Source organism: Haemorhous mexicanus, chromosome 6, assembly GCF_027477595.1.
Source record: "Haemorhous mexicanus isolate bHaeMex1 chromosome 6, bHaeMex1.pri, whole genome shotgun sequence".
NCBI lineage: Eukaryota > Metazoa > Chordata > Aves > Passeriformes > Fringillidae > Haemorhous > Haemorhous mexicanus.
In genome coordinates, this window is record NC_082346.1 from 26,715,991 (window position 1) to 26,741,280 (window position 25,290).

Sequence of the window (25,290 nt, forward strand, 5' to 3'; positions counted from 1 at the left end):
GGGACGGGAGCTGGCTGGGGGAGCATAGAGGGACACAGGACCCCCTCTTCCCACTGCCAGAGATGGCGGTGTGGAGCCCTCTGGTGCGTGGGTTGGTCTGGGTGCTATCTCTGGACGTGACCGAGAGCCAAAGCATACGAATCTGACACCTGGCAGAGCCTGCAGAGAGCTCGTACAGGAGCTTTTGTGCACTTGTGGTTTCCTTTCTGGGTAAACACCCCTCCGGGCTGGGTTGCTGGGAGCAGTGGCAGTGACAAAGGCTACTGCTGCAAGCCTCACTCTGAAAGCAATGATGAAATAGAGAGGGAGCCCACAACTCCTCTGGAGAGGTTGCAGGTTGCTGCTGTGATCTGCCACCACCTGTCCCAGGCCTCTCTGGCTCCAGGTCAGCTTTCCCTGCAGCAAAGTTCTGCCAGCCTCTCGCTTGCCCTTTTGCCACTGAAGCTATCCCACTCTTGGAGCTAGAGATGATCCTGCCCCACCACAAAACCTTGGTGGAGACACTCAAGGCAAGCAGGAGCTGACTTTGGACTCCCCTTGGCCAAAGTGACTGTCTGGGGATTGAGGCACATAACCCTGGTGTTTACTCTGGGTTTGCTGTGGTGACAAAGGGCTTTGGGTCCTTCTGGCATTGCAGAAGGACCTCCCTGCTGGGCAAACTGTTCCAGAATGTGCAAATCTGGTGCACAAGCCAGCATCATTAGTAAGTTTGGCATGAAACTGCTACTCAAAGCCCTAAATATAACCGGAGTGCTGAGCTCTCTTCCACCCGCTCAAGGCGCCTCCATACACCTTGGCAGCTATTTATGGAAGGAACTTTATTTCCATGGGATTAATATAATTTCTGCTCATTTCAAAAGCTTTATATAGCAGCTTATGCCACCTGCCCCTCGTGATGACTAATGGGTCCCAGCAGGAGCAAGTAGGTTGGCAGCAAGGGAACTGGGGCTCCAACCTTCAGCTGACATTGAGGATAACTGTGATGCCCCCAGCCCATGAAGAAGGTCCTCCAAACTCTGTACCAGGTTCAGTAACTGTCTCCAGAGCTAGACAGCACAGCAAACGGATTTCTGTCGGTGCCCTAGGACTTTCCATGCTGCAGGAGGGGCATGTGATGGAAGGTTAGCCCATCCCTGGGGTAACAGATCCATCACCGCCTGACCTGCCTGAGGAAGCAGCCAGACCCAAAACTACATGGGTGTCACAGGACAGAACAAGCAGATTTCTACCCCCAGACACTTCCTCTCCCATTTCTCCCATCCTTTGCTTGGTCCAAAACACATGGTGGGGGAAGCCGCTCGTCCCAAGCACCATTTCTTCCTTTGCTTCTGGCCTGCAGGTTGCTGTATCACTTCCTCCAACCTCTCAGAATCCTCTCTTCTGCAAAGCCTGCATTTGTCAGGGCAAAGTCCCTTGCAAAGAGACCCCTTGTGAGGGTTGTGTAGAACAGAGGGGCTTTGTGTAAGGGCAGCACAGGCTGGAGCACGTCAGCTGAGCCACCTGCTTGGGGTGGCTGGGGTGGGATGGGCAGGGGATATGAAATCCCTAGCAACCTTGGATAATTCTGGAACAAATTCAGGCTGATAATTTAGATTGCAATATGGTCCCTTCCTGCCCTGGGGAGGCTGGAAAATTGCAGCTGGCTAATCTGTTCACAAAATGCACTGTGCAGATCTGGAGGAGACAGCTAAGAGAAGAAAATCCTTCTCTGCTTGGCACAGTAATTCCTCATCCTCTGCGCCACCAGGGCAGAGACCTCCCAGCTCTATCTGGTGCCTCAGTGAGCAGCTCTGGGTACAGAATGAGGACCAGGAGGGCTGTGCCCCAGCTTGTGGCAAGGCTTAGGGACACTGGGTATCTGGGGAGGTCTCTGCCACCCTGACTTCTGCTTGCCACCCACCGCACGAATAACAAGGGCTGGGGATGAGTCAGCTTCGAGGCCCCTCCTGCTCTGCAGGCACTAATAAGTTTTCCCATTAGTTCCCATTATCGCAGTACTAGAGAGCAATTTGCTCACAGCTTGCACTGAAGGCCTTGCAAGGGGGGAAAAAGGGCTGCTGTATATGTGGAAGTGCAGACGGGGGGTGACCGACAGCTCCTGCCCAAAATCTTCCCCCTGGCAGAACTCTGCACTCCAGGGTCCCCAAGGCCCACACCAGAGGTGAGACAGCTCATCAAGACTCTGTCTGCCATGGCAATGGGTATGGCACCAAGATCCTCCATGTCAGGTTTCCACCTGCTTGTAAACTATGTGACACTTGCTGAGCATGGCTTGACATGGTGACATGGAGCTCAGAAGGACACATACATCTCTGTGCCAAGCCAGCTCTGGAGAATGGTAAGAAGGCAGCTCCTCCTCTCAGTCCCAGACTCTCACAGCAGTCCAGGGTCAGTCCTGCAATGCTCAAGTCTAGTCTGGGCAAGTGCAGGGTCAAAGGATTTCTCCTCACTTACACCTGAGAGCCATTCTGCAAAGATGGGGAGTAGTAAATCATAGAAGGGCTTAAACACCCTTCTAGCAAAAGAAAGGACAGGGTAGTACACCAGACCTTATTTGTTGTGACAGAAGAATGGAGCTGAAGTCCTGGAGATACTGACCTAAGCAGGATTTTGAGCATTATGATTGGAGTTGGGAACAGGAGCTCACCTGGATATCAGCAGGCAGTGGCTCCCATAACCCCCGTGAGAGCCATGAGAACCACTCTTCACCTCTGCCAGATTTGCTTGGTGATAGCAGGGGTGGGAAAGCACAGGAGTTGCAACAGAAGAGTCATACCAAAAGCCAGGACAGATCTCCTCTTGATGCAAGGTACTCTCAAAAGGCCCAGACCACTGCCTAGGAGGCATCACAGTCCCAGGATGGGAAGGGGGAGTTGAGTAGAAAGAAAATAAAGGGGTCTGCAAAGGGGTGATAATGAGAATGCCACTGCAGAGGGGGCTGTTGCATGCAATGGAAGGGACTGGACTAACTGGTTGCCTTGTCTCTATGCTGAGATGGTTTCTGGAATGTGCTGGTAGTCGGTGGAAAGAGCCAACTCTGACCCCATGGGAGGGAGATGCCTCAGGGACAGGCCACCCCAGTGCCCGAATGCATCCCTGACACTTGGGGACCCAGGTGTTCCTACCTGTAGGAGACCTGCTTTCTGATGGCCAAGTGCAGGAACTGCTCCTCCACCTCCGCCACGGCCACCGCCCCTCTCATCTCCTTCCAGGCTGGATCCGTGCTGTGGAGGCCCAAGCACTGTGCTCGTCCAGTGCTCTCTGTATCTGCTGCTCCCTGGAAGTTTGCTGTGGCTCCCCTGGCCACCTCAGCATCACTCCTGGCAGGGGAGAAGTCTCTCCAGCTCCCGGGACCTTCAGCCATGCTGGAGTGAGGTCTCTCTCTAGGTGAGGAGTCCCACTCTGCTCCCACAACTTCTTGGGCAGCCTGGTCTTGTCCCACGGGGTCCCACAGTGCTGCTCCGCTTCACCTCCCCAGGGCTGTGGGACAATCCCAGCAAGGCTTAACTCCCTGAGGGAGCACAAGCACGAGAAAAAAGTGTCCAGCTTTTTGCAATGGTATTTATTGGCCTCTTGATAGCAGCTTGAATAGCTCAGACGCAGCAGCTCAGCCTCTTGCCGCCTCTACTGCCCTGCCACTCTGAAGCGGAGGAATATCTGACACACACCCGGAGATGTTGGTGCTGCTCCTCGGGGGTGCTGGCACTGTGAGAGCAATGGGGAGGGAGTGGGGAACACAGCGTTCACTGAAGAAGCACAGTCCAGGGATAACGATGCTTGCAAGTGAGTGAAAAAGAGCTTGGATTGCCTTCTGCAAGGTCCCTCTGGAGCCAGGCACATCTGTTACTGTCCCCGGCGGCAGCAGCTGAGCGGGAGCAGCAGGGAAAGGTAGGCAGTGAGGAAAGTGCCTGTGTACAAAGACTGGAGCAGCTCTCAAAAGACAAAGCAGAAAGTGAGCATGAGTGTGTGCTGTGTGCGTGGGGAGGGGGCTGCGGGGAGCTGCATCCAGCAGGCAGCCTGGTGTCACCTTAGAGACACTTGAAACTGGCACTTAACTCTTCAGAGTCTGGGAAGGCAGAGGACGCTGGCAACTCAGCTGCCCCTCTCTGCCTGCAGTCCAGCTGGCACCTGCCTGCCTGCAAGTGCTGCTCAGGGAGCTGGGTCTTGGTCACTTGTCTTAACCAGACCTGCTGTCTCATGAAGTCAGGTAGCTTGGAAAACTGCATGACAGCAGCAGCCCCAGCAGAGCAAAGTACCTGCTGTTGTATCCAATCATCCACCATGGATGACATCTGTTCAGGGACAGGGTCCCCAGCTGTGTCAATGGCACCCATCTGAGCAGAGGTAGGGCTGTAGCATGGCCTCTGTCTTTCCAGTTGGCCCACTCAGCTCCTTGCCACTTAGGAGGCAACTTTATTTCTGATTTTTCCTTATTCAAGTAAATTTTTCTCCAGTCTTGGCATCCAGAGATAAAAACAACCTTCTATTCTCTGCCCACATCCATCAGAAAAGTTGCATCATTTATTTGTCCCGGGCTGCAGCTGGACTTTGTGACCCGAGTCCAAGCCCACCCTCATGCTGTGGATGTCAGCTGGGGTAAGAGATCCCTACAAAGCTCCTATATGTGCCTGATTTGCTCTGTTCCAGATTCACATGCTGTGCCTTTACCTGCTAGGCCCTGGAAAATTCAAAGTTCACCTCTGTAAGAGCCATCCTCTGCGTCATGGCAAGGTCCTACAATCATGTATTGCACAAAGAGCACATTGCAGTCACCTGTAGTCCCAGTGTTTTCCCATGAAAGTCTGGTGTGATGGGAGCAGGAATCTGTCCTCAACCTGCTCTGTAGTATCACCATGGAAGTCATCAGGAGCATCTCATCCCTCGTGCCAGCACTCTTTATTACCTCCATATGGCCCTGTGGCACCTCTGCTGCAGGGTGCTGTGGAACAGCACATTCCCGTGCCACTTTTCACCACAACCTGGGAAGCAGCAGGGGCTGAGGAAGTTCTATGTCTTTTCCTGGTAACCACAGCCCACTGGCACCTCCAGTTCAAGTAACTGAACCTTTGTCTGGCCCTAAAAGTCACAATGACATCTCTCTCAGGCTGCACTCCTGGGGGATTTGTTCCTCTCAGGGGCACAACAGCCCCCAAGCCCACTCCTCCACGGAATCGTGACTGGCAGGGAGCCCCCACCCTCCTCACTGTGTGACTCAGCCCCTCCAGCCCCCACAGGGGTTTTGTTCTCCTTGAAAGCTGAAGCGCTGCTGGATGAGCCCTCCCCCAGCAGCACTGCGCACAAGCACAGCTGGCCCTGGGGAAGCAGCTTCATCCTCTCTTGTGGGGACACAGACCTGCTTGGGAGCTTGCCAGTACTCCCTGCACGGATGCATGGCCCCGCTCCATGTCCTCCTGCTGCCCACAGAAGCTGGGAGCAGGCTGTGGAAAGCTGGAGGAGGAGCAGTGGGTGCCCAGTGGCATCTGCTCTTCTCACCACCCACAGTGAGATGCTTCTCTTTCTGCCCTGAGCTCTTCCTGGCCTAGGGAGCTTCTGTTGCCATGGGATATGGGAACCACCTTCATCTGTGCCAGCTGGGCTGTCAGGGCAGGACAAAGATGGGCTACCCAGAGGAGCTACAGGGGATGCAAAACACTGGTCCCCTCTTACTCCTAGGGAATTTTGGGAAACATCTGCCGTGTCCTTTTAAAGTTTGTGGCCACCAGGCTGAGGAAGTGGGTGACCAGTCAGGGATGGAGACAAATAGGAAGTTGGGTGAGAGCAGGGTCAAGACTTCCAGGTGGGAAGGAAGGCAGAGCATTTCTCACTGGTGTAAATGCCATAGGAAAGGAGCTTCAGGGTGGGAAGCAGAGGCCCTTTTTGCAGGCACAGGAGACTCCTGAGCCAGGCACAGCTGAACTAACAGCACCTTTGGTCAAGTCAGAGTAAAGGCCTGTACAGTGGGTGCTTCCTGCATTCCCAAAGGGCCTGATCTTGCTCCACAGAAACCCCCTCTATGGGGAGAAGCTGCCAGCAGGGGATTTCTAGCTTTCTACCTACATGCCAGATTATATAGCTGTCACACAGGCAGGGCAGGCCAGATTTTGTTTGTCTGGAGGAGACATCCCAGGATATGCCTGCATGAGGTGATGTAAGGAATTGCACAGGCTTCTGCATCTCTCTCTGCCCACCTGACTCTGCTGGATGTTCCGTGTTTCTGTCATGAATGGGGTCACCCTTTACTTGGAGCTTCCTGAAGACTTGGGAAGAGCAGGCAGATGCTGCCTGAGGATCATGGGGCTGGACAGTAGGATTGGGTCAGTCCTGTCCTCCTGGCACCCTTCAGCTGAGCCAAGTTACCTGCTTATCTGGTGCTTACCCACATACCCAGGGGACACACAGGAGTGTGCCTCTCCTGTGCCCTGATTTCCTTCTGTGTGGGCATGTGGGACTGTGCAAAGGCATATTGGTATTTACCATACAGACCCCATCCTTGTTTTTGCAGGCATAGGCAGGACATGAGCTTTCTAGGAAGCAGCATTTCTAGTGAGTAAAGCTCTGTGAAGGTACAGTCACCTTCCCTAGGCACAAGAAAAACCTCCACCCTGCTCACCTCTAAGCCCCATTTCAGCCACCAGATTAGAAAATCAACACAGATTTGTTGAGGCAGGCCAGGTCAGTGTCCATCCAGGTGCCATCACTGTTAACAAGCCCCCCAAGCACCTGGGGGATGTGAGGGGGTGCAACTGCCTCATTTTCCCCAGAAGGTGTCCAAAAGCCCAGGCTTCTTGCCTGGTAGCAGGACCAAAGCCTGTTTGGATGGATACCCTTGATAGATATGTGAGGCAAGTGCTAGCACAACTCCCAAGAAAGAACAGCAAGAGGGATCATGTCAGGCTTGGAGAACATGGATACTCTCCTGAGAGCCCTAACAGCCCATGTCCTTCTGGAACAAACAAAACATACCCACCAGGCTGCTGCCATGCGCTGCCAGTAACCCTTTTGGCAGCAGCAAGCCACAAAACCTAAGTATTTTATCTTTTTTTGTTGTTTTTAATTGGCCTAGTAACAGAACAACGGGGAATAATTTGTCTCTGAAAAACACAGTCCATGTACTATTAGCATTTTTTTGTTCAGGGCTTGTATGAATTGACAGTGCAGAGGCTTCTGAGAAGTGTGACTCTGAGTGGGCAGAAGCCCAGTTTGCTGTGGCAGAGCTCAGCTGGGGCACTTGGAGCAGACCAAGCACAATGGAGTGAGGCTGAAGGTGACTTGTAAAGAAGGTGGCTCTTGCTTTGCTAATTCTCCCAATCTGCTCTAATTAGTTGCTGTAGCCAAATTGGTAGGTGGGATTGGCTGGTGCATTTTGGGAAGCATAGCAGGGATCAAGAGATCCTCTGCTTTGAGCAGCTCAGAGATATCTGGTAGACTGCAGAATTAGGAGGATTTGTCAAGATGAAGGGAAAATTTCTCCTGATGGAAGGGTTCTGATTGGTCTGGCTGTGTTAAAGGAGCCGAAACCTGAGAACTCATCCTTTTAAGAGCTTCCCTCTTGTACCTGTTTTGGAGGGTGCATGAAGGGTACAGGCCAAAATCTCCCTGGAAGGCAATTCCCAAAGAGCGGTGTGAAGTTTCACAGGGCTGAGCAAAGCAGGGCTGAACCCTTCCTCTGGATGAAAACTGATGAGTGCAGGGAGCAGCCCCACCCCATAGTGGGGGAAGGTGCATCATACTGACACAGGGTTAAGAGGCTGCTTTTGGATGAGGTGCTGCAGGGAAAACATCAGATTCTCAACTCACAACTAGTTCTGGCCCAGGAAGAAACTGCAGGGCAAGGTAAGGCATTTCCTTGCATTGGTGGGTGGGCAGGGGGAAGGGAGCTCTGCATGGGTGTGCAAAACCATGTCAGACTAACCAACCACAGATCACACATCAAACTCCTTCTTGGCAGTACAGACCTGGCTCAGAAGAGAGAGCTCCCATCTCTCCCAGATGCTGTTCAATGGCCAGCTCAGTCAAAACAGTGAGGCAACAGCTTTACTCCTCTCCACAAAGAAATTATAATCTGCTGAAGAGACCTTTGTAAGCCCCAAGACTTACATTCTGCTGTGGCATGGTCCTGCTGTTCCAGCCCAGACAGAGGTGGGAGATAAAGACACCTTATAGCATCTTTGTAAGGCACTCCTGCTTAGGCTGCCTTCCAGACATGGAGGGCTGACTCCAAGGAGTTGCTTCAATGGCCAAATTCTAATGAACCCACTTGAAGCTTGCTAGAAAATGAAAATTTGTTTTCTAGACCCTCAGTTACTTTGTGTTTCACACAAAATCAGGACAAAACCTGTCAGTTTTTGCAAGTGTAAATGAACTGTCAGAGGTACAGGCTGACAGACAGCCAGGACCCAGGTCATTCCCCATTTGAGTGCAGTTGCTCTGCTTTTACAGTTTATGAAAAGATTTAGGTATTTTTTCAGGACCATCATGCTATGAGCTATGTCTTTGTTGTACAGACCCCTGCACAGCCTCTTCACTGAAGTAGCTCTTTGCTCCTCATATACTTTCTTCCATGATCTTCCTTCTTCCAAGAAGATGATAGTGGTATTTTGAGGGGGGAAAAGAAACTGAGGCAGAAGAGTTCTGACTTGTTCAGAACTGAAGAAGAAATGACAATGACAGTGCTGCTGGAAATAAAACATGCAAGTTGTTTCTAACCCCTGCCATGGAGCATGAAGTCCCAGTACTGAACCAATTTTGCACACGGCCAGGGAACAGGAGAGGGAGCCGGAGGTGAGGAGCTGTGATGTGGGCCGGTGTGACAACCATGCTTCAATGAAAGCACCTGTCAACCCAGGGCTGATGCTGCATCTTTTTATTTTATTTTTATTTTGCTTCATAAAGCAAATGCAGAGCAAGTGATAGAAAGAGAAGAAAGGGTGGCTTGAAAACAAAACAAAACAAAACAAAAACCACAAAAAAAAACTAAGAGGGAAGAAGCAGCTGCTGGAGTATAAGTAGAAAGTGAGCTGCTACAAGGAAGAAGTTCATAGATGCCAAGCCCGCACTAATTCTTAATAAAATACAATACTGAAAATAGGATCTGAGAGTCTCCAAAATACAATATCTTAAGGGATCGGCAATAATACAAAATAAGTTTCATTATGTACAAACGAGTTCTGCTCTTGATCTCTGTACAACGGTGGGAGCGGGAGGCATGGGGACATGCTCAGTGGAAGTGTAGGGGTGGAGGAGGCTGTGCTTGGACCCGGCAGTGGTTTTTTGTGCTGGGGTGGAGGTGGACAATGGGGAATGCAGTGGTATCTGGTGACCAGTGGGTCCTGTGGGGAGAGCAGAGCAATGCTGGAAGCCTTCTTCTTCATCACCCCACTGGCCACGCATGCACGATTGCAGCCAGCTGTGTCCAAATTTTCCTAAATGACTTGGAGGGGCAAAACCAATTTTCACTAGGGAGAAAAGAAGGATGTGAGGGGCCTTCCCTCACCTCTCTCAGTCCTTGAGCAAGAGCCATCCCATCCTTCCTGTAAAGGGAGCCTTCTCCACTTCCAGCCTGGGGGGAAGAGGAGAGGCTAGGGCAGTGCAGAGCGAGTCGAGGGTGCTTGATGAGAAACAAGCAGAAGAGGAGCCTGCTGTGAGACCTGGCAGAGTGCACAGGGACTCTCATGTTTTACATGGGGCAACCTGCCACATCCCAGATCTCCGACACTCGTGTCCCACATTGTCCTTCCATCAAATGGCAGCTGAGGGAAAGGAGTGAGGAGACACTTCTGCCTTTTTGCAGGACTTTTTCTGGAGAGGAAAAAGGGTCAGAAATGGGTGCCTGGGTGCTAAAGAGAATGGCATAGGCTTGAGATAATGTCACTTCAACACCAAACTTGGCAAGTCTGGCCTGAGAGGTGGTATGGCAAGAGTTTGCTATCTTTGCTGTCAGCATTTAGAAAGGTCTAAAAATGTCTTTGGTGACCCTGGCCAATTCCAACATACCACCTCTTTCCTGACCGATGTACCTGTCTCCAGAAATGCCAGTATGTCCTCAGTGGCTTTCACAACACTAACGTGCACACAGAGGATGTGAGGGGAATGATGGCTAATCTGACAGCCCTCCAATGGGTTGTAGAGCTCACCTTGGTGGTTCCTAGGAAGACCCCATTAGGCATGAAGCAGATTCAGGGATGGAGAGCTGGAATAGGGGTTGGGTTATGGGAATGTGTTTTTCTCACTCACTCTTAAAAGGGGAGGCTTGCAGAATGGAAAGTGAGAAGACCACTGACCTGGCTAGCACTGCACTGTAGGGCCCAAGCTGGGAACAGAAAGAAAAATACCACCCCTGCCAAAACAGGGGTGCTAAGGCTGGGGAGAAGTGGATTATTAAGGAAAATTGTTCTCTCAGAGCTCTGGTTACCCAGAAGCTGCTGGCTAATTTTTATGGCGATTTGTCTGTCTGGGATCTCTCTCCCCTACTCCGTTTGTGTGTAGATCTTTGCAGATAGTTGGTGTTGAAGTTATGTAGGCGTGTCCATCAAGAGAAAACTAGAGCAAGGAAGAACTAGGTTTTCTCTCAATGGAAGCAGAAATATACTAACATATGGAGGGCAAGGAATGAGCTCAAACTCTCCAGAGCCATCTCTCCAGCACCAGCATCACCCACTCCTAAAACCCTCAGGCAGGACAGTAAATCCAGCACTTTCTCTCTCCTTCAGGTGCATCTGATGTAGCCAAGGGCTACACATGTGGGGACAGCCCCCTTTGTCTGGAGGCTTTGGGGAGTGAGCTGAATAGTTTGTGGGCTTCCCCTGATCTCCCTCCTCTCCAAAGTGAGCCCACATCCATAGGGTAGTGCTCATTTAAGCAGGAGGTAAGGGCAGAGAAGAGGGAGTCTCAGCACTTCTCCAGACAGATATTGCTGGTTCTGGCAGTCCTATGACTCCCCTCAGAGAGATCAGCACTAATGGGGTCGATGGGGAAGGGGAGGAGCTGAACCCAAGGCCAGTTTTGGAGTGTCTAAATGCAGTGTCCTCTCCTACCAAGTCCCCTCAGTTGCTTGGTGAGGAGGGAATCCTGCAATCAGACAGATGAGGCCTTGAGGTCCAGCAGCTGCTACAAGAATTCAGTTGTCTCACTGGAGCTTGTCTCCCTGAGGAAAAGAAAAGACAAGGTATCAGTCAAGTTCATTGTAGCCTCCTATGCAAATCCACCTCTCTGTGTGCCCAGCTAGTTTGCTCTGACCAGGATGAACTCCTTCCCCAGGGCACTAAATGGAACACAAACCTGGGACCATATGAGTCATCCAGCCCTCCACATCTTTAAGCAAGTGGGACACTGCTTAATGGATGAACTTTTGCTCTAGAAAATGAACTTGTTCTTATGCTCCCTGCCAGCACTGGCCTCCTCCAGACACGGCTCTTAGCTGACTGCCTGTCCTGGGCGGCTCAGCTGTCCTTAGCTTGCAGCAGAGGGGACAGACGTGCCTGCTGCTTACCCACAGACACCGTGCTGTGCTTTGGGCTCAGAAGGTGGCCCCACCTGCTTACCTCTCACGGAATTGCTCTTTGAGGTGGCTGAGAGGTGGGTCAGTTTGGTTCTGGTCAGGACCCCCCTGGGTTTTGCTCAGATATTTAGCCGTCTCATGTGTCCTGGCCAGATGGGGCCTTCCTTCTTCAGACTGCCTTTTTTTGGCTTCCCACCCCTCAGGATGGTCCATGGTTAGGAAGGAGCTATAGCTCTCTTCTAAGGAGCCAGCACCCTCATCATAGAAAAGGAGGCTCCGTGACTGAACTGGAAAAAAGGAGAGCATGGGTTAACAATGAGAACAAAGTCTCTTGCAATGGGTGTGGATCATGATGGTGGTTTCAGCACACGCTCACCCAGCCTTGTCCATGTGGGATTGTGCAGGATGCCCTCCTCCCCCTAGCTTCATGAAGCAAATGTCCCTCTGGACACACAGCCTCTTCAGAAGACAACCAGTCTGCCCTGGGACTTGTCCCTCATGTTCCTTCCTTTGACACTTGTCATGTTTTGGGACAATGGTTAGCATAGAATGACAACAGTTCCAACAAGGAGCTGTTATGGAGTTTGTACCACAGATTAGGAGTCTTCCCTTGCCACAGTCCCAGCATATGGGGAAGGCACAGAAGTGAGGATGCTATGCCTGATCAGGGAGTGTCAAGAGAAGAGTTGGAAATGGTTTGACAAGTTGAAATGGAGGAACACATTAGACTCACTCTTACTAGTTGTGTAAATGTCTGGTGCTGGTGTTGCTTTCACTGTCTGTGATGCTGAAGAGAATTCAGGGAGACAGGGCATCAGGGATCCCAGGATCAGAACGAAGCAGAGTGCCAGCACCTAGAAAGGAGATCAGCACAGAGTCAGTGCCACTAGCCATGAAGAAACACTCCCCCCACAGCACAACAACATGAGGCTGTGTAAGAAGATCTGGTCAGACTGACAACTGGGTACCTGTGGTCCCCTAGACAGGGAAGGGGCTTGCTGTGCTAATCTCTGTCACAAATTCAAGAAGGGAAGTCAGAAAGTTCCTCTTGTTGCTTTATTTGGATTATTTCTGGTTCAATTGTGAGAACTTGCCTATTGTGAGTGAAGTTCTCAATTGTGAGAACTTCTCCTCCTATTGAGGAGAAATAGAGGAAGGCATAGCTGAGAAACAAGCTGAAAAAAGGGAGACGCAACAGAAGGGACAAACTCTGCCCGGACCAAATGGAACCTGACCACTGGCTTAGCAGGAGCTGTTATGGGCTGTAAAGAAAACAAGCCCACTGGGAGAAATCTGTGAGGTATTATACACAGAGCAAAGAGAAGCTACTATCTATGCAAGGACAGAAATGACAGCAGAACTGCAGTTGCCTAATAACTGATAGTAAAGATGCAGAATTCTAGGAAAGGGTTAAATTTATGCTTGGCGTGTAGGTATGCAGAACCATGTGTCAGTGCCTTCTGCTATCAAGCAGACCAGTCAGAGCTACTAGGCAGTGATAACAGGAGAAAGGTACGTGAAATCTCCCCTGAAATCCCCCTCAGGTAGGTCTGGAGCTATTTGGAAATTCTGCCATAACAGTAAAGCTTCAGAGTGAAATGCCAGTGCTGATCATAAGGGACTCTACAGAGCTTAGGGAACTGCCAGTACAGAGCAAGAAGGCACACATAGGAAATGGTACAGAGCCAAATTATTGAACACTCATGCACCATGCATGGTCTGTAACTACCTGCTGCCAGCTCAGTGCTCAAACTGAGCAGCCAAAGAGGCGATGCATCTGTTGGTGATTTCTACTACCCATGTATAAACTAGCAAATTTGATCTGGGTGGATGGATGCCTGTGGGGACAGCCAGCAATTGCTTGAGTGCTTTTCAGAAGTCACCTAATTTAAAATACCTGTGCCTGAGTAATGCACAGAAGCTGGTACATCAGGGTAATTTTGACCACCAGTGGATTCCAGGAGATGTGGACGATGAAATAGTAACATGGGGATACTATGTTATATAAAGAAGGATTTTAATGATCCAGACTCTTCATGGCTGGTTTTAAAGTAAGGACATTAAATGAAGGCAGTGTAGGTGCTGTCTAAGTGTGTCACATCAGGCCCATGAAGAATTTAGAATCCTTATTTAAAAAAAAAACAGAGGAAAAAAATTCTGAATGGATGTTGCTTGGAATTATCACAGCCAAACACACAACTTGGAGAAAAGGGAGCCAGCCCTGTAAAGTCTGTTCTTTCCTTCTAAAAAAAACCCAGGCTTTTTGGGCTGAGAAAGAGCAGTATGCTTAACATCTTGCTTTAACATGGCTTTCAGCTGGGATTTTGCAAAACAGCACTGTTTTTACTGTTTTGTTTCAGGTTAACTCTGATGCTCTGATTCAGTTCTAGTTCCAACTCTACAACACTTCATAACAGTAACTCTTGGCTTGATTCTGAGTAACATTTATGTCACAGCTTTTGACCATCTCATTATTTGATCTCTTAAAATTGAGGGAAATTAACCTAGAGAAGACTACTACAAAACCATTTGGAAAGGTGGAGGCAAAATTAATAATAAAATAAAAGACATACTGAGAGTGTATTTATCAAAGGTTCACTGTCAAACTGTGAGGAAGTAGCAGATGGGAGTAACAGAGAGATCTGTTACAGATCTGGCAAGATTCAGTGTTTTTAGGCTTGACTTAAATGATGGACTGTATCAAATCTGCAGATGGGAGAGACTACAAGCAGACTGGCTTTTGGTCAGTATTCAAATTCGGAATGATCTTGACCATGGGAAGAAATGGTCCAAGAGAACAGTGGGAAGATCTCTACAGACAAATGTGGAGACCTGCTGAGAGCTCTGAGGTGGCAGGAGTGATTAACAAGGGAAATACATCAGTGGCTATGTGTTGCAGCTGTCCTACAGAAGAGCCTCTGGGAGTTAAACTGATGTATAAGATGGGTCCAGGTCAGTGTCACTTTGCAAAGGGCAAATCTCAGCCCAAGCATTATGAACAGGCTTTCTGGCAGGATTTGTACTGGCCTTCAGTGGAACAGTATGCCCAGCTTTGGGCCCTATACTTCCAAGAAGATTGGAGAATCTTCTTCAAAGGTAGGGCCATTGGAGAAAATCTGGAAGACGGCTCTGGGAACAATCAATGATTCAGTAACTCAGCCTTTGATGGAAAACTGAAGAAATCATAGTGATTTAGCAGACCAGACTGAAGGGAGCAGCTCAAAACCAAAATTTTTCAAATATGTAAAATGCAGCTGCCCAAAGGGAGAATAAAACGATCTTGCTTACAATGGGCAGAAGTTCTAAGCTGCTGCAAGGAAGATTGAGATGAGATAGCAAGAAAGCTTTATCTGGGAAAGATAACATAGCACTGGAATGGTTTGCCTGAGGAGGCTGAGGACTGCTCACCACTGGAGACCTTCAAGAAGTGGCAGTACAAATATTCAGCAGCAATGACACAGGACTAAAGAAGAAGGGCAGCCTGCTCCACTCCCATGCTGCAAGACACAATGATTCTACATATCTGTCATGATAAGGAATGCTGTATTTGAAAATGGAATATGAGAACTCAGAGGGGTATGAAAGGAACTGGTCAAAGACAGAAAAGCAAATTACAAATTCTTGAAATGCTTCAAAGCTAGGAAGTCAGAGAGCGGGTGTGTGGGCTGGGATGTCTGCGACAAAGGGAACAGCAAGGAGACATAGGACATTGTTGGGAAGCTAAATTAGATATTATATCAGCCTTTAGCACAGGGTTGTCTGCAAGGCACCTCTTCTAAAATTGTTTATTCCAGGTAGTAGCATTGAAGAATTGTTGGAGCCAGGGGTGCTCTGATGAGCTGCTGCATTTAGGAGCAATGAGTCACTGGGCTCAGCTGGGTCACACCCAAAAATGTGGAAAGAACTTGGGAATGAAGAAAGAGAGCAGGGGGAAAAAAAAAGACAGTCATTGAAATCTGGTCTGACATGGGGGCAGCAAAGAGTAGCAAAAGGTTGAGCAGATTTTGAAAAGAGAAAGTGCTTGAAATTATAGAGCAGGGGCTCTGGAACCAAGAAAACTCACTGAACCAGGACCAAAAAACAATCCCTCAGGACACGGAGGGTGCTGAGAAAGTGGGGCAAGTACCTCACCATCTGTTTGCATTTTGTGACTGCTAACAGTACAGAAGTGATAACCAGACATAGATAACTAACTCTGACAAATTTGTCATGAGCAGCTACTATGGCAATCCTGCAAAGACATCACAGGGGTGAAGATTATATTTTTACAATGGATCATAAATTTCCCCCAGAAAAAAAAAAGATGAAGAATAAGCAATTTGTTCTATTTATGGCTATACACTGGCATGTTCTGAAACTCCTCAATGAAGCCAATATTTATTAGCCACGATCCTCCACTATGAGGCAAACAGGGAATACCAAAACGACAACCCCGAATTATTATGGTTAGTCAAAAGGACAAAGAGAATTCCAGCTGGATTTAACAAAGCCTATGTGCAGGCATAGGAAGAACAGATGCGATTTCTTGCTGATAAACACAAGGTAATGCCCACTGGGATGAATACTTGGAGTGTTCATCTGCCCTGCTGAGTTAAACATTAAGCATTACCAGCTCAGCAAAAGAAAACTCTGCCCATTACAATGGAAGCTCATTGAAGATTTTTGCTGAATGGCTAATAGCTAATGAAAAGCAAACAAAGTGGTTTTTTGCCCAAAGAAGAAGGCAGTGAAAATGCAGGAATTATTCTAATTTTGTTGCATAAACAGCTGATGTACGTATGACACAGGGCCCAGCTCTGGTGACTATAACACAAAAGGAAAGAGCAGATGTAACTGACAACAGAGCTGGACAGCATGGAAGAGGGCAGAGACAGGCAATCAACAAAGCTGTCCGGAGAAGCGTGGCCAATAAGGAAGATGGAAATGAAGCTTATACCATTAGACAGGTCCCAGTCTGCGTGGAAGCCATTTTATAAGGTCTGGAGACTTTCCCAGCTACCAGAGCCTGAAGCTTCTGTAACTGCTGGAGCAGAGTCCTGTGATAGGAAACAATGCATATCAAAACTTAATAAGGAGGTAGAAGGCAGTAAGTGAGCCAAGAATACCACAACCCGCTTCACATTGTACCTTGATTTTCCCTTCTTGTGAAAACAAGTATCTCCCCTTTGCTGTACATTGCTTAAATTCTCTGACCAAACAGGCTTGGGAAACAAGAAACAAAAAAGGGTCTTATCAGTGGATCTACCATCACCTTCACTGCACCTACCCAATTCTATGAATGACAATTATTTAGGACTCCTGGGTGCCTGAAAGCCCAGCCAGTCAATTCCCAGAGCAGTGGAGAGCCAGCATACCATGAAAACCAAGCTCTGGCATGGAGGCTGAACTTTGTAGACAGGTCAGACCTTTAGCACAGGCTTGCCTGCTCCCACTTCATTCAGAGACACGTACTCTGAAGCTCGACTTGTGCCCCAAACTGTGGTGGAGAGAGAAATAAGAAACAGTTGTGATCCCCTTGAGTTTCTTCAGCCTTGGCAAATTCTGCAGAGGAATGTAGGCAAAGCCAAATCTTGAGTTCAGTAATTAATTAATTCTCTGACTGCCCTGGTTGGAACACATGCTAAGGTCTCTCTGCCCCATTTAACTGTTCATGGGCATCTGCACACATAATACAAAACAGTGATAGGTGTTATCAAGAGCTACAGAACCCTTCACTGAGCTGGTGAAGGAATCTGCGATGAGGGAGACTACAGAGTGCACAGTTCCCAAGAGCTGCATATTATTGAAATGGAGACTATTGCTGACTTTCCCTCTGGGAGCACTGACTGTTTTACACAAATATTTTTGAGCTTTCATAAAATGCCAGGTCCTGGAACCAGGAGATTGCAGGAGATTCCCGGCTTTATCCCTTTCCAAATCCTGTTTTGCTCCCTGTACATGTGGAGGGAGAGAAGCACAGTGTGTCCCTCTGGCAGTCCTCAAAAACCAAACCCAATTAGAAAGAACACAATGTGTATTTTTGGGGAAAAAATTAAAATCTCTTGGCTTTTAGGCCAGCGTCCTGATTTTTCAGGGTGGGGCTCACACTTTTTCAGCAGCAAGGCTGCCCACTCTCCCAGAGAGGCCAGGGGGCAAGATGTGCCCCATGCATGAGAACAGCTAAGCAGCTGTGTCTCTGGCAGACAGGAGACCTCTGGCTCTCACACACTTCAGCCAGACCATGCCTGGCAAGCCCCAGTCCCAGCACCAGTGTCAGGCCTGGAAGCCAAGGCCACTGCACTCGTGTCGTGGATGGGAGGCAGGTGTGCAGTGAAGCCTCTAGGAGTCCTCCATGAGCTGACATGGCAGCTGAGGAGTAGGTGAGGAACTGGCTCTCTCGCTGTGGTTCTCCCCTTCAATTTGAGCTGTAGAGACAAGCATCCCCTGCAATTTACCCTGCCATTGCTCACACCTGTTGTGCCCAGTAAGAGGGGGCAGAGCTGGGCTCTCCTCTAGCTCCAGCTGCCCTTCTCCACTGGAGGGTGGAAGTCTTCATTATTTGCTTCCAAGGAAGCAAATTCCCTGGTAATTGGGTGGCCAGCTCTGCATTTAAGAAGCACAAGTGCTCACCAGAGCTTTGAGTGAGGAAAACCAGAGCCTTGGGTGAGAGAACTTTGGGGCTCTGGGAGCAAGCTTGCTCCTTTCAGGTGAGCAGTAGCAGCAGATGAGACAGAGATTCTTTGGTCTTGCTTTGCCCAAAAGAGGCCGAGAAAGGGCAGGAATACCATATGCACAGTGAATTGCCCTGGATTTGGTGGGAATTGGGATCTCTACTTTTATTAGAAGAATGGGCTTTCCCTGTATTCACCAAGTCTGTTCGGCTTTCTCAAGAGAAACCTGAAACAGCCACAATATGCCCAGGGCCTTTTATTTCTCTGAAGAGCCCAAAAGCAGAAACAGTGGGTCTGAGAGGCTGCTGTGAGGGGCCTCCCTTAATGCATCTGCCCTGGAGAGGAATGGAGAAGGCAGCATGAGCCCAAAGGATTGCAGGGAGAAAGACGAAGCGATATGGGAAACATGCCTTCCCTCCCTCCCCTTGCTGCAGAGCGTCCTGGCGTCCCAACACAAACATTCCAGGCTCGCTAACCAAACCCAGCTGCCTCGTTGCTGTCACGGGCTGAAAACCAGCACCTTGCCAAGCAGCACCCGTGCAGGAGCTGGAGGAGCCTGCTTCTCTCTTCTTGTCCCCTGGCTCCAGCACTCCTGACTTCCCTTCCTACCCACCCTGCCCTACCCACAGAGGGCCAAGTCTAGCTCTCTTACCTGTTTGCATTTTCTAAGGTCTCCACTTTTTTCCAGAGTTCATTGTTTTCTGTTGTGTATGTCTCTACCCTATGGGAATAAAACCCATAGCCAGTTAGTCACAAAGGCCAGAGAGATTAAGGCAATGCAGTCCTTGCTTTTCATATGGGGTATGGAGGCTCAGTGGCTTCATCTGTCACCTGCAGATATGGTCATGAAATTAAATGTTACTTGGCCCACCTGACTGCAGCCAGCCCCAGTGGAGCAGGGATGAGACTGCAGGTGGACAGTTAGATGAGACAGTTCCCAGTTCAGGGTCTTCTGAGGATTGGGAGAGACAGGAACACCTGGTTACAGGCAAGTCAAGTCAGGACAGACCCAAAGTTATGCAAGCATTTCCATCACTTCCAAACCCCCTTAAGAAGCATGAAAAAGATGGAGGGGGACAAAGTCAAACCCCTCCCTGAGAACCTGCCCTGGGCTCTGCGCCCTGACTCAAATCCAGACAGTTCTGTGCAAAGGCTGGGCCAGCTCCGACTGCAGGCACTTGAGGGCAGCAGAGAACCTGCAGGCTCCTTCCCACGGCTTCCTACGGGAAAGTGGTTGGGCTGCAGCTGGGACAAGGGAAGGGGAGTGCCTCCCGGTCGGGAGAAAAGCAAGCCAGAGACACAGCCTGATCCTGCTGGAGGTTTGCAGCACAGCCTTTGAACCAGGCGTTCCGTGCAAAAACTGGGCTTCCAGCAAAAGTGTCAAACTGAATGGGGAAGGGCCCAAGTACAGGCTTTGACAAACCACTTTTTAGTAAGCCAAGCTGACCAAAGACATGTTCTATTAAAAAAAATTCACTGAATGCTGCTTTTGGTTCACATTTAAACCTGGCATTGTTTGAAAGCCATCTGTCAGAGCAATGCTCTAGCGTAACAAACTGCTTAGTACATACAGGCACCACAGCCACATCTGGGGAGGAGGCCCCAGCACCAAACGCCCTGGACCTGCCCTTTGAGTGAGGTCAGCCAGCTCCCCAGCCCTGGCTTGAAGGTCCCCATATGGGACACTAGCTGGAGGTGATGTGCTCTGGTGCCTGGACATACCCATGCACACTGAGGTACCTTGAATCATCTGCTTTAATAGAGCATTTCTGTGCAACTAGAGAAGGTAAATAGCATCAGGGAGAAGAGTTAGTTAAAGTTGGGTTTGGGGGTTGTTTTTTTCCATTTGCTGATCTCAGATGGTGTTAGTAACTGGGAAGAAGATGGTAATTATACAGAAACATGAATTTGTGCCTGGATTGCAGCATTCTTCTTTGCCTGGGAATGTGCATTACGGGTTGCTAGTATAGGAGTTATTTTCTACCTGGTCAGTGTCATGTGACATTACCTTAGGCTTAGGTCTGCCATGCATAGGAGAAAAACAAGGTTGCAAGGAGAAAAACAAAGCTAATGCAGAGAGTGGAAGTGGGGGAGAGTGGGGAACAACTGTAATGCAAGGTTTTTCTTGCTGTCAAGTGTTTGTGTGTCCACCTTCATAGGAAGAAAGGGGGAAGAAGCCTTGATCAGTGCTCTCAGACAGCTTGCCACTCATGGGACAGACAAGACAGAAGCAACTTCTAGTGGGGAAACCCAAAATCCCACCTTGATGGCAGTCAAAATGTTCTGTCTTTTGCAGGGGACAAGCCAAATGAAGCAGTTGGAAACACAAAATTTCTTGCCCAATCTTTATCCCACAAGAGGATTTCCAGGAGGGAGGAGAGTAGGGGCAAGATCCCAAACCAAACTCCTGGGCAGCCAGCCTTGCAAGGAATTGTATTTTTTAAGCAATTCAGAGACAAAACACTAGAAAGGCAGCCTCTTCATGGTCAGGATTCCTTTTTTCAAAGTAAGACTGAGAAGAAGAAACTTACTTTTTCTCTAGACATTCCACATACTCTTTCTTCTTCCTGCGGCTCTCCTGAGCAGAGATCTGTGATGGGGGGCAGAGGGGAGTCAGTATCATAAGCCTCTGGATATTGTTTTGTGGCTCATGCATCTTGTCTGTCTCCTGCACACACAGCATCCTAATGGCAAATGGGGAGTTGCCTTCCAGTCTGACATTCCTGCTGATCTCTAGGCCAAAACTGGGGGGGATTGATGCTGTAGGTATGCAGCCCTCCTTGGCTTGTAGCCTGCAAACAATTTGTTGCATTATGCCCCTCACTGCTGAGAGCATCTTCAGGGTTGCATTCCACTCCACTGACTCACATGTGCATGTGCTGTGGCCATTTGGGCTGATTCTGCCCCAAGCCACTTCTGAGTAAGTGGGTGATTAGTTCAGTCTCACCATTTCTCCCACAGGATGCTTTCTAATCCCAGTCTAAAATATCACAGCCTCTGCCTGGCTAGTGAACACTCTGCATCACCCGTCCTGCACCATGCAATAGCTTTGGTTTCCCTGTTCTTGCAACAAGGCCTGACCTGACCAGTTTGTCTGACCTGTGGACCCTATCCCACACTACACACTTCCAGGAGCTGGGCTGGAAGCCACATTTCCCAGGTATGGCTGTATGCAAAGCATGCAAGCAGAGATGCCCTTCGGCACAATTTTTGTGAGTTGGGAGACCCATGCTAGTGTACCAAAGGCATGATCCCACCTCTTCTAAGCTGCAGTGGTGCTGAGGAGGTGAGGGTAACTATAGCACTGGTCAGCTGAAGATGCTCTGGAATCATGGGAACTGAACGATTACATTTTTTGCAGTCACCTTGTTCTTGATTTTCCTCCTGACCCTCTTCAGTGCTTTCTCCTCTGCTTTGGTGAGGGGCAGCTTGGTAGGAATGGGGTAACCCTCTGCAATCAAGGTGCGCTTCTCCTCTTCGGTCAAGAGCAGTGGGCCAGAGGTTCCTTGTAACTTCTGAAACACACAGAGAGCATTCATCAGTGTCAGCAAGGAGTTCTACCCCAGTGATCCTCCTTAAAGCCTTGCAGAGCAGCCAGAAGCTGTACACATCAGAACAGAATACACTGCTGCCCACTGACACCAAACAGGTGCAGGGCAGTGCGCTTTCCTACTCTCAACCTGATCCTGGGGGCACAGCTCAGCAACTCCTTTTCTCTTTTACTTGGGAGGGCACCTGTTCCTTCACAGTGAGGCTGGCTACACACTTGCACTGCAGGACCCTGCCAACAAACTTCTGGGCAACAGTCAAAATGGTCTGGTTATGGGAATTCTCAGTAATTCCTCGCTCTCATTAGCCTTCTCAGAAAGTCCGGTTAGTGCATAGGCCACTTCCCAAAGTATGGATGAAAGACAGCACCTGCTAAAACAAGGTAGCTGCTGGTAGCTATGCAAGATTCATTGTGCCTCTTCTCATTCCTGTGAGCATTTATCCTTGTGCTAAGACGTCACATTGCCTTGACAGAGCATTTCAGCTTGGAGACCTTAGCAAGGGCAAGAACATCCACATAAACCTTGGAAATCCTACAAACCCCTCTGAGCAGCAAGGTGCCCCGTGTCCCAGCCCTGTTGCCTCCTTACATGTGGTGCTGTGAGGAGAGGTGAGGAGGAGATGGCAGTAGAAGAGCGAGCAGCAGGCCGGGCTGGGCTGGAGGGAGGCAGGGACCGAGGGCTCTGAGATCCATCACTGTCACTGCCATGGCTGCTGGGTGGAGTTGGAGGCATCTGCACCAGGTCATCTACTGAGGAATAAGGAGATCAAGTCAATGGCTCTCATGTCAGCCTGTTGGTACAGGCATAGGGTTATGCCCCCTGCCACAACACAGGGCTGAAAGGAGAGGATGATGAACTTCACAAGATGGGGTGAGCCTGAGAAAAAGGCTTGACTGAGCACTGCCCAAGACAGAGGTTAGACTGACCTCAAATGTGCTAAACTAGGAACTGCAGAGGAGCTGGCAGGGTTTTGCCAAGGAACTGAAGGTATTTACAAAGAAATAAGGTGCTCCAGTGTCAACCAAAAAGAAGTAAAAAAGCCTGTGATGTTTTGCTCCATAGCCTGTTCACAAGTACAGGAAGCTCTGTGAGAGCAAAGCTCTTCCAAAAGCACTGCAGGGCTCACACACTTGCCAGCATACTTGATCCAACGGGGCTCTGGTCACTCAGTTGGTTTCCAAGCACTTGAAAACTGTCCCCACTTTGTACTAGAGAGCCCTAGGGGCCCTAATGGAGGTAGGAATATGCCTAAGGAATGTCTCTCTGCTGCAGTGGGAGTTCCCATAGTGCTTTCATTTGTGCATCGGCAGATTTTCAGATGCTTGGGTTTCTTTCAAATTAAACTGGATCCTGAATTTCCTGACTTTCAGATGGTTATTTTTGGATAGCTCTACAGTCTCTCGGAGGATTTTAAAGGCACTCTTGCATATTTCCAACTCTGAAGTAGCCTGTTTTGCTTGGGAGTCCCTGTCTGAACAATTTTGTTTGTGACTCCTGATGCAGACACTGATCTGAATTAGCACAGTGCAGTGCCCACTCTTCTGTTGTTCTCTGCCCCAGTGCTACCTTATATGCACAGCTCTCCCTTTAGGTGCTGTCTTTCTGCCCTGTATAATAACAATCTATAGCTGAGTAATACAGTTGACCAGGAAATTCTATCTTCTTACCTGTAGGTACATTTAGAAACTGGTTCACCTCTTTGGGTTCAGCTTTGATCACAGGTGCTGGAGTCATTTCTATAGGAACCTGCAGAAGAGAAGCAGAAAGAGCTCTTGGCCACTGCCACGTCCCCTGCCCAGAAGGCTCCCACCAGTTCTCTCCATAGCCACTGGTCCCCTGCTGCTCTCCTGCCCCATCTCACAGCTCTGCCCCAAAGGAGCCTCTCACTACAGAGGAAACCAAGAGTTCAAACATAAGCCCCTGAAGTCTCAGTTGCTGGGCACAGAGTGCAAACACATTTACAGAGGAAGTGGCACTGGAAGATGGATGTGCTGCCAAGCAATGCACTGAGCTGAGTATCTCCAAAAGGGAGATGACTTTTATTCTTGGCAATTCTTCCTTTGATAGACCCAGACAGTGTAATTTAAACCAACCCCTGCGTTTCCATGGGAAGTCTCTCTTTGATCTGCCTTCATTATAAATGGGAGTATAGAGGTTGTACAGAAACAGAACAACTGTGCTGTCCTGTTCATGTGACTTTCACCAGGGCCACTGGGCAACTGTTTCCAATTGGAGGGGACTGAGAGCTGAATAAAGAGTAGATTTACTCCCATCTGCGTTATGCTGCCCCTGAGCCTCCTGGCTTGCCAGCCCCCAGCCCACCATAGGGTGGAGTTTTTACACTAAACAGACACATTGCAAACTCCTCCAGACTGTAAACACAGCTGAGAGAGCACCATGGTATGGCTGCTGAGCATACACAGCAGAGATTGGAGGGCACAGCAAGTTCAAGCTGTGTAAATAATAGAGGAAGTTTGTGCACAGTTTTGGCTGGAAGAACCCATTTGTTTTGGATGGTTGTTTAAATGGGAAGATATTCAACATGAGTAAAAAAGGAAGTGAACCCCAGAGATGCTCTACTGTTATCTACTGAGCTGCTACAAGATAGGCAAGGTCTGTGTGAGACTGGTCAGACCTTCTCATCCAACACAGCTGGACTCAAGGCCAGCCAAACTAAGCCCTCAACTTACACCCACATACCAGTGGCATAAGTGAACCTCCTTCAGACAAACAGACTTCTTAAGAACCTAGATATGACCAAAAGAGTTGGCCCCTTGTTACACAGAAATAATAAATCCTGCTGCTTCATAGGAAAAAGCAAGCAGGACCTGGAGTGGGACCAACATTTCCAGTGAGCAGCTACAAAAGTGAGAGGCCATGTGACAAGTCCAAAGCCATGAAAAAGACAGTGGCAGGGAAGGGGTCTATACGGAGGAATAGTGAGCCCACTGGCATCACATTAACTGACACTGTTCTCTGAAAAATGAAAATAAGCCAAGAGTGGCTACAGAAATACTGGCATATTGGAGGGGACAGATCTCCAGTAGGTGCAAGCTTAAAGCTTTTGGCTTTTGTGCTAAGGAAATATGCTTATATTTAACCAAGATTGTAAAGCCTTCTGTGCTGCCATTTCAAGAGGAGAATGACAAATAATACAGTGTCTGGGCTTTGTAACACCTTCTCCTGTCTGTTCAGTAGCTAAATCACCTTGCAGGACCCTGCAGTCACATGTCTGCGTCTGCACCGACAGGGGTGCTGCTGTGTGAGAGCCCAGGTTCCCGACGGATCTTAGATGGGCTCACCTCCTCGGGGAGTGGTAGTCTCTGCAGAGGGTTGAGGTTCAGCACTGGTATGGAGCTGGCAGGTAGCTGGGACTCAGGCAGGTCTAGAGGCAGGTTCTGTTCCTGTTTCACCATGATGGAGCATAGTTTGGGCCCCAGTGACCACACTCCATTCTCCAGCTCTGAAACATGCACAACATAAGAGTCAAACTCCAGCAAGAAGAGGGCAAGGAGAAAAGAAGCCATGCAGACAGCTTCCTCTGACTGAGGAGGCTGCCTTTCCAAGTTAGGCATTGTCACCACACAAGCAT

General features: G+C 49.2%; 1 protein-coding gene across 3 annotated transcripts in view; it reads right to left on the bottom strand.

The window, feature by feature from the left end:
• Nucleotides 1-8,848: 8,848 nt before the first annotated feature.
• Nucleotides 8,849-25,290, bottom strand: part of CREB3L1 (cAMP responsive element binding protein 3 like 1) — a 45,309-nt gene continuing 28,867 nt past the window's right edge. The window contains exons 3-12 of one of the 3 annotated variants that reach the window (XM_059849420.1): nucleotides 25,001-25,161; nucleotides 23,366-23,444; nucleotides 22,287-22,447; nucleotides 21,513-21,662; nucleotides 20,679-20,737; nucleotides 18,800-18,868; nucleotides 16,434-16,533; nucleotides 12,237-12,351; nucleotides 11,541-11,784; nucleotides 8,849-11,143 (exon numbers count right to left, since the gene is read on the bottom strand). In XM_059849420.1, the coding sequence (XP_059705403.1) occupies nucleotides 11,107-11,143; nucleotides 11,541-11,784; nucleotides 12,237-12,351; nucleotides 16,434-16,533; nucleotides 18,800-18,868; nucleotides 20,679-20,737; nucleotides 21,513-21,662; nucleotides 22,287-22,447; nucleotides 23,366-23,444; nucleotides 25,001-25,161 (1,175 nt within the window). In that variant the 3' untranslated portion in view covers nucleotides 8,849-11,106. Of the gene's footprint in view, nucleotides 11,144-11,540; nucleotides 11,785-12,230; nucleotides 12,352-16,433; nucleotides 16,534-18,799; nucleotides 18,869-20,678; nucleotides 20,738-21,512; nucleotides 21,663-22,286; nucleotides 22,448-23,365; nucleotides 23,445-25,000; nucleotides 25,162-25,290 lie in introns of all 3 variants that reach the window. The other 2 variants (XM_059849419.1, XM_059849418.1) reach the window with 2 other exon arrangements.